The sequence below is a fragment of the Puntigrus tetrazona genome, unplaced genomic scaffold, assembly GCF_018831695.1.
Source record: "Puntigrus tetrazona isolate hp1 unplaced genomic scaffold, ASM1883169v1 S000000284, whole genome shotgun sequence".
Classification (NCBI taxonomy): domain Eukaryota; kingdom Metazoa; phylum Chordata; class Actinopteri; order Cypriniformes; family Cyprinidae; genus Puntigrus; species Puntigrus tetrazona.
The window spans coordinates 82501-91605 of NW_025047945.1; the positions used below are offsets into that span (position 1 = coordinate 82501).

Consider the following 9105-nt stretch of genomic DNA (forward strand, 5'->3'; position numbering starts at 1 on the left):
TCTTCAGTGACAAAAAGCATTAAATAAAGATTAGATTCCATGAACATTTTCTAATATGCAATGGTGATTTTTTTTTCAGTATTTAATTTTTTTGCTCCCTCAGATTTCAGATTTTAAATTGTATGCATCTCGGGGCAAATATTGTCTGATCCTAAGAAACCAAACATCAATGGAAAAAATATGTGTTCAGTTTCCGCTGACGTATAAATCTCAGTTTCGTGAATTTGATGAGCATGGCTGTGTTTTTTTTGGCATTTAAAAGTCAGAATTATGTGGTTTTTATTAAATTTTGAGAACTTCAGAGGTAGAATTGGGTTTGTTCTGCAGGTGTGACGAAAAAGTAACCGAGTTGCATTTCCATTTCTATTATAAGTTTAATAGAAGAGAGACGAACAGGTGATGCATAAACCTCAGCTTCGCAAAATGTACCTTCATGACTGTTTTTGTGCAGCTTCACACGTTCAATCTAATACTTCTTTTTTATGAAATGTAACGCTCTTCAGTTTGCGTCGATCGGACCGACCACGGCGGACGCGCTGCGGTCACACGGCCTGCCGGTCAGCTGCTGCGCTGAGAAACCCGGCCAAACACCTGGCCGCTGCCATCACACACGCCCTGCACGCCTGACCTTCTGACCCCCGGCCACAGCGGCCTTTATTAGACTGAAATAATCTCTCTTACCTGCTTCTGTATGTTTCTGCCGCACCTGAAGCGTCTTCTTTTATGATCTGCAGCTTCTTTTAGTTTTGTCTGGGTCTGTGTTTCATGTTGAATGAGTTTATTGGTTGCTTGAGCATCTTTTGTGCCGTTATAACCAACCATATATGTGTGCATCATTTGGATGGAAGATGAAGTAAAATAAAATAAAACGAATTGTGCATGTTGTCCTCATTTAATGTTGTTGTGCATAACTTTTAAATTACATTACATTTTTAACTGCATTTACAATTATTAACGTTTTATTTAAATGTATGTTCTCAATTTGACCAGGCAGACATGTAAATAAATTTAAACTATTATTATAATTCAATTTAATTGTTTAATGTCAATATAAGTACTTATTTTTCACAAGTATATTAGAATAAATAGATTAAAATATAATAATGAAGACATTTTAATTAAATAGCTATATATTGATGACCAGAAATAGGCCTAAAATGTTACATATTTACATTTGAAATTATTTATAATAGTCTCTACCTTTTAATAATAGTATATTTTATAATAATATTTTTAAAAGTGTATATTTTATACTCAACGTGAATGAGCAGAATTTTAATTGCATATAATTTATTCATTTACATTTACGCTTATTCTCAAGTTTTAAAAACCATAAAATGTTTTATGTTGATTATAGCAATAGAGTACCGTTCGAACGTGTTTGTTTATTGACGTTTGTCGATGGTTTTATGACGTGGTTTAGAGCCGCGCAGGTGTGTCTCTCGCGCAGGTGAGAGTCACGTGGCTTCACGCGCAGCTCTGTTTTCCGTCTGTTTCTGGGGATGTCGTCGTCTCACGGCGCTATAAAGCTCGCGCGGCGGAAGCGCGCTCATTCCCGGCGCGGGACAGAGACGCACGATGCTGGTTCTGATCCGGCTGATCTTCATCTTCAGGACCGTCATCTTCACCGTCAGCGCGGAGAAAGACTTTCACAGCAGAGATCATTCAGATGAGATCAACAGCATCCACCAGGCGGAGCTCATCACCGACACACACACTGCACAGGTATCTGAATCTAATGAACAAGTTTGAATACTGTAGTAATTTCCAAGAATGCTGTTTTGTACCTTAACTCATCACCAAACTCCAGTGATTTGTGCATAAACTGCTATATGGACAAAAGCATTGGAACCCCCTACTAATAAGGTATTACCACTTTATTAACTTCCAAGAGTACAAATCTTACTGTTTAAGCATATAATGGTATCCTAGTGAAATATGTGCTTCTAAATTTATAGCAAAAGCTCACACCTGAATGGTCTTCCTGTTCCACAGGCATTCTCGCACTTTATATTTATTGATGTGCACTTCATATTTATTGTTGTTTGTATTTTGTGTTCTTGCACTGATTCTGTCTTTGCACTGCTTGCACTAGTCTGCACACTGGGTTTTGCACTTCCTTGCTGTTTGCACTAGTCTGCACACTTTGCACTTTATGTGGCTAAGACACTGTCTTAGCTCAGCATGTGAGTTTCTTTTTGTATTGTGTGTATGTGTGTATGTGTGTGTGTGTGTGTGTGTGTGACTTTATGTAGCACCAGGTCCAGGAGAAACGTTGTGTACTGCACAGCTATATGTAGTTGAAATGATAATAAAAAGCCACTTGACTTGACTTGGAGACTTTTCATTTCTAACCTGATGATGCCTCTGTGTATAAAGCGAGGTTCTTCAAGAAACATTGACTGAGTGTGAGAGAACTTGAGAGGCCTGGTGCGACTTTAAATGCAGAACTTGAGCTAAAAACTCATCGCTAAACACCAATGACTTGTAAATACGCCATATGGACAAAAGTATTGGCACCCCCTCTTTTGTTGTGTTTCTGTCTCTTCTGCAATGACTGTATCCCATCTGTTCCAAGTCAGTGGTGTTTGATGAAGAGTTTTCTTGGAGAACCTTGCCTTATACACAGAGGTATCGTCTGGTTGGAACAGAAAAGAGTTCAAACTCTTGCTAAAAAGTTAGAAGCACACAATAGAATACATTATATGCTATCACTATCACTGTGCTCTAATCTAATTTTTAAAGTGTAGTAGAGTAGGTGATATATTTATTATTTATTTGGTTTATTATTGACCTGTTTTTGCATCATTCCAGCGGTTTCTGTCGAAGTATGGCTTCATGAAGGCCGCAGACGGTGATGATGCTCAGATCCCGGCGGACGAGACGGAGATCAGTCTCTCTCTGGAGCTTCAGGAGAGAGGAACCGAGTCCAGATCTAGCAGTCCTGATCTCCGGTTCGTCTCTGCCCTGAAGGAGTTCCAGCAGGTGTCCGGTCTACCCGTCACAGGTGTGTTTGACGATGCCACTAAAGCAGCCATGAATAAACCCAGGTGTGGCGTCCCAGACCAGGACGAGGAGCTGGAGTCTACTGAACAAATGTTAAACGACACGAGCGAGTCCAACAGCACCGCAAGACTCAACCTCACCGATGCCGCCGTTAACACTGAACCTCACGAACAGAAACAGCGCCACCTGGCAGCTCTTCTGAGGACCAGGAGGAGGAGAGACGCCGGAGAATGGAAGGGACACATGGCCTTCTCCAAGGGCCTCCTGAAGTGGCGTCTGATCGGAGAAGGATACAGCAGTCAGCTGTCCATCGACGAGCAGAAGTACATCTTCAGACTGGCCTTCCGCATGTGGAGCGAAGTCTCTCCGCTGCAGTTCGAGGAGGACACCCAGTCGCCTCTGGAGGACATCGACATCCGGCTGGGCTTGGGACCGGCCAGTGCTGAAGACCTAGAAGGGATTAGAACGCTAGTATTTCCAGCATGCAGCTAAAAGTGGTTTGGAGTTCGTTCTTTCTAGCTGTAGTGTGTCTGAATATCATTTTACATTACCAAACATTCATTTGGCTATTAATTGTGATGATCCGGTGAGATCTGTGTTCTGATCTGATCATCTTTTCCGTTTGAAGCAGAACAAACTGGGACTAAATCTAGAAGAAACCCTTTTAAAAAGTTTTGTGTAAAAAGCCGTGAAATGGGAATAGTGTTAAGAAAAGGAAGGATTTTCTTCTTCTTTGACTAGTATTAACTGAACGATGATCAGATCAGTGAGTTATTACAATTAATGGCAGGATGAATGTTTGGAAACGTAAAATGATATTCGTTACTGACTCACTACAGCGGAGGATAGACATAAGTGACGTTAAAGCAGTCATAGTATCTGGTGGAGATGTCACGCTGGTCACTGATGTAGATGGTGTTTTAAGCAGTTCTCTGAATGGTGTGCTGCAGGACGTCATCTGGGCTGTTCTCAGCGCTTCGACGGCGCGGGACGAGAGTTCGCTCACGCCTGGTTCCTCGGAGACATTCACTTCGACGATGATGAACACTTCACCGTCCCAAACACGGGCAGCGGGATCAGTCTTCTCAAGGTAATGTGAGAGCATGAACAAAACTACACACACACACACATACTATATATATATATATATATATATATATATATATATATATATATATATATATATTAAAACATTGCATTGCGAAATTGATTTAGACAATACAATAATATTATATCTCTGATTTCAATAACTGCTCTGAATCTCAGTCTGATCTCATTCTCTAATGTGAATCTATGATCTGAATATTGGATCTGAATCACCAATCTGATTCTATATCAATTTCTGATCTGATTCACTGTTCTCTGTTCTGAATCACTGAATATAATCTTAATCTCTGTTCCGAATATCTAATCAGAATCTCTGATCTCAATCTCTGATCTAAATCACCATTCTCAATGTAATCTGAATCTATAATCTGATTCACTGATCTGAATCTGATCTCAATCTCTGATCTAAATAACTGTTCTGAATCACTGATCTGAATCTGAATCTCTGATGTGAGTCACTGTTCTGAATCTGATCCGAATCACTGATCTGAATCTGAATCGCTGATCTCAATCTAATCTGAATCTCTGATGTGAGTCACTGTTCTGAATCTGATCCGAATCACTGATCTGAATCTGAATCGCTGATCTCAATCTAATCTGAATCTCTGATGTGAGTCACTGTTCTGAATCTGATCCGAATCACTGATCTGAATCTGAATCGCTGATCTCAATCTAATCTGAATCTCTGATGTGAGTCACTGTTCTGAATCTGATCCGAATCACTGATCTGAATCTGAATCGCTGATCTCAATCTAATCTGAATCTCTGATGTGAGTCACTGTTCTGAATCTGATCCAAATCACTGATCTGAATCTGAATCGCTGATCTCAATCTAATCTGAATCTCTGATGTGAGTCACTGTTCTGAATCTGATCCGAATCACTGATCTGAATCTGAATCGCTGATCTCAATCTAATCTGATTCTCTGATGTGAGTCACTGTTCTGAATCTGATCCGAATCACTGATCTGAATCTGAATCTGAATCGCTGATCTCAATCTAATCTGAATCTCTGATGTGAGTCACTGTTCTGAATCTGATCCGAATCACTGATCTGAATCTGAATCGCTGATCTCAATCTAATCTGAATCTCTGATGTGAGTCACTGTTCTGAATCTGATCCGAATCACTGATCTGAATCTGAATCACTGATCTCAATCTACTCTGAATCTCTGATCCGAATCACTGATCTGAATCTGAATCACTGATCTCAATCTAATCTGAATCTCTGATCCGAATCACTGATCTGAATCTGAATCACTGATCTCAATCTAATCTGAATCTCTGATCCGAATCACTGATCTGAATCTGAATCACTGATCTCAATCTAATCTGAATCTCTGATCCGAATCACTGATCTGAATCTGAATCACTGATCTCAATCTAATCTCAATCTCTGATGTGAGTCACTGTTCTGAATCTGATCTGAATCACTGTTCTGAATCTGACTGAGTCATGTCGTGTGCTTCGTTCAGGTAGCGGTTCATGAGATCGGTCATGTTTTAGGACTTCCTCACATCTTCCGTCCCGGATCCATCATGCAACCCAGTTATCTTCCACAGGACTCCGGCTTTGAGATCGACTGGATGGACCGGAAATCCATTCAGAGTTTATACGGTGAGAGTCAGGGATTATATTCATAATATTATACACAGAAAAGCATGCATTTTAAAGGTTTCAATACATTATGACAGTTTCCAAACCAAATACCCATTCTATTGTAAACACTGTAATGCATAAAATATTTTTGCTCCCTCAGATTCCAGATTTGCTATTAGTTTTAATCTCAGACAGATATCCCATACATCTATGGAAAGCTTATCTATTCAGCTTTCAGACGATGTAGAACTGGAAATAAGATGATGCAAAGCTGGCAGTATTGCAGCATCTCAATGTCTTTGTTTTTCTTACAGCATATAAATGAATGTTTTGTGTCAGGTGTGTGTAGGACGCTTCAGCACCGTGTTTGACTGGATCAGGAGGGAGCAGACGGCGATACGGCGCAGGTGGTGGTGCGCTTCAACACCTACTTCATCGCGTGAGGGCTGGTACTGGCTCTATGAGAACCGTAATAACCGGACGCGGTACGGGATCGGTGGCGGTGCAGGCCGCTGGCACGGCTGCTGCCTCGGCGTGGACCTACATTCACGTCTGGAACCGCTTACATTCTGACGCCTGGCCTACTTCTTCAAAGGTATTCAAAGGAGTTTGGTCGGAATAGAGTCTTAGCCAGAAAACTAAAAGAGAAATGCAGTGCACAGACGTCCCTAAAGAGAACACAGCAAACTGAACTTCTGGAACATTTTCAGTTTACCTGCAGTTTTGTGCATTTTGTATTGTATTTTTATTTTTATGCTTATATTTGTGTTTTGTAATTTTAATATATATTTTATGCATTGCATTGCATAAAAATACAGTTTTATGTAAGCATGGTTTACAATTTTGCATCATTTTGCATTCTACATTTAAAAAAAAAATCTTACATAGATACATACGTTTATTTTGCAGGGTTATTATGTGTATTTTACATTGATGTTTTGCATTATTTTGCATTAAACATTTTTTCCAGTTTAGCTTTTTTATATTTTATCATTTTATTTAGGTCAATCAGCATTGTAAATTTGTATTTTGCATTTAAAAAAAAACAACAACAACACACATTTCATGTTTGTGTTGAGCATTATGTTGCATAATGCACATTTGTGTTTTGCAGAGTGTTTTAAAAATGATTTATTTATTATTCACCTATGTTACACATGCAGCATGTCGGGGGGTTGCGTATTTTACAAATTTGTATTTTGCATTGTATTTATTTTTTTGCACATTTGCTTTTGTCAAGGTGTTTTTTTTTTACATATTTATATTGATATATTTTCCCATTTATATTGCAATGCATTGTTTTGCATTGCATTGCAATAAAAATGTTTAAAAGGTCCAGCTGTCTTGTTTCAGGAGTGCAGTACTGGCGTTACGACAGCGAGAACGATCAGGTGCTCACCGCAGACGCAGACGGACGCTCTTATCCTCGTCTGATCTCTGAAGGCTTTCCCGGCGTGTCCGGACCGCTGGACACCGCGTACTACGACTGACCGGAGACGCTCACATATACTTCTTCAAGGCTCACGGGGTAACAAAGCTGCTAGCGCTCTGAAAAAGAGCGTGATAAATCAGACATATGCATCCATTCATGCTTAACTAATGCAAAGATAAGAAGTTAATGTACAACTCACGAAGAACTAAACCATTTATTAATGATTACTACATCAGCAGCAGCGCTGGGCAATGATTAATTGCATCCAAAATAAACGTTTTGTACATTTAAAGACAAACACAGTATATATTAAAAACATTTAAATTCATAAACAAACACAGTATATATTTAAAAATATTTACATGCATTTATTTATATTCATAAAATGCACATATATATATATATATATATATATATATATATATATATATATATATATATAATAAAAAAAAAAAAAATATATATATATATATATATATATATATATAAACAAATGTTTTCTCAAATATATGCATACGTGTGTGTATTTTATATATATACATATACATAATAAATATACACAGTGCATGTGATATTCTGTGAATGTCTAGTATTGTAGAGTGTTATTTCTAGTAGGATGACAGATATTAATCCTCAGGTGTTCAGGTTTGATGTGCGCGAGAATCGTCTGGCTTCTTCATCTCCACAAAAACTGAGCGAGGTGTTTCCGGCGTGATCCCGGAGACCATCCGCGCCAGGGACCTGGACGCGCGGCGCACTTCTTACACACCACAGCCCGTGTTCCTGCTGAAGGGCCCGTGGTTCTGGAGGATGGCGCGGGTCGCAGGCTCATGCCCCGCAGAGAGCACGTGGAGCGCCAGTGGCTCTGGACATCTGTGACGCTCACAGCAGCTCTCTGAGAACCGCTGCGCAGGAGATGAAGCGGATGGGTGCCGCCAGGACGTAGAGTCCAAACTGACCCGTTAACATCCGGAGAAGACAAGAGACGCAATGAAAGCAATCCATAATAAGTCTGGTCTGAATCGGGAGAGAATCAAATACATGAGATGCACTTTTTACAAGAGTGAGTCAGTTATGATTCAGTTTTGGTGAAGTTATTGCTCCGTCTCTATTTCTGTGTGTTTTTTTAGTTCAATGTTTATTTCTGCAAATCAGCAGCGCGACACAAGACTGGACAAAAACCTGATTTATAATGGTTTGCTGGAGTATGACTCTATATTTATTAAGTTATTTATCTGCTTGTTATTAACGGTTTGTGGATGTTTAATGTTTTTCCCAGTTTTTTATCATAAAAATCATCCCTGTTTTACACAATTCTGTGTCAGTTTTTATGATCAGCAGCTGAAAGATGTGAGTTTGTGCAGTTAATATTTTTATTTTATAGTCTGGAATAAAATGATAAAATGTTATAATATATTAATTACAGCTGCAGTGGAGCTCTCTGTTTATCTTAAAGAAAAAGCCCTTCATCATGATAACACGTGAGAATCATTTATAAAGCTATATTAATAACCTGAATGGCCTTTTATACCTCCATTACTGTACTGTAATCTATACTAAAGATATAACAATACACTTTAACTGTAAAATAAAAGAAATATATTAAAATGTATGTTTGTTATATTATGCCTGTCTGTGGTCATGTGACTAATAAGATGAGTCTGGGATCAGTGATTAACAGAAACACACATATTAATGTGCTGATGATGCGCTTGATGAATAAAAAATTAATTAGTAAATAAATATTCCAGCAGAGATCTGTGAGAGAGACTCACGTCGATGCATTTCTTCTTAGAAAAGAGATCATTGCATGAATGCTATTAAAATAATAATCAGAAGAGCAAGGTGTTTATAAATGTGAGTTTATTCTGTGTTTATTCTAACACTGACCTGATATTTGCATATTTATCAATTATTATATTATATGGAATTCATTTAGGGTTTTATTCGACTTGAAAAGTT

The 9105-nt window shown here is 38.7% G+C and overlaps 1 protein-coding gene and 1 pseudogene across 1 annotated transcript in view; both read left to right on the plus strand.

The window, feature by feature from the left end:
• LOC122333585 (uroporphyrinogen-III synthase-like) overlaps window positions 1–863 on the plus strand; it is a 5245-nt gene extending 4382 nt beyond the window's left edge. The window contains 2 exon segments of the mRNA XM_043231279.1: window positions 504–580; window positions 582–863. Of these exon segments, the coding sequence (XP_043087214.1) occupies window positions 504–580; window positions 582–627 (123 nt within the window). The 3' untranslated portion in view covers window positions 628–863.
• A 400-nt stretch (window positions 864–1263) lies between these two features.
• Window positions 1264–8089, plus strand: LOC122333583 (annotated as a pseudogene).
• Window positions 8090–9105: the final 1016 nt, after the last annotated feature.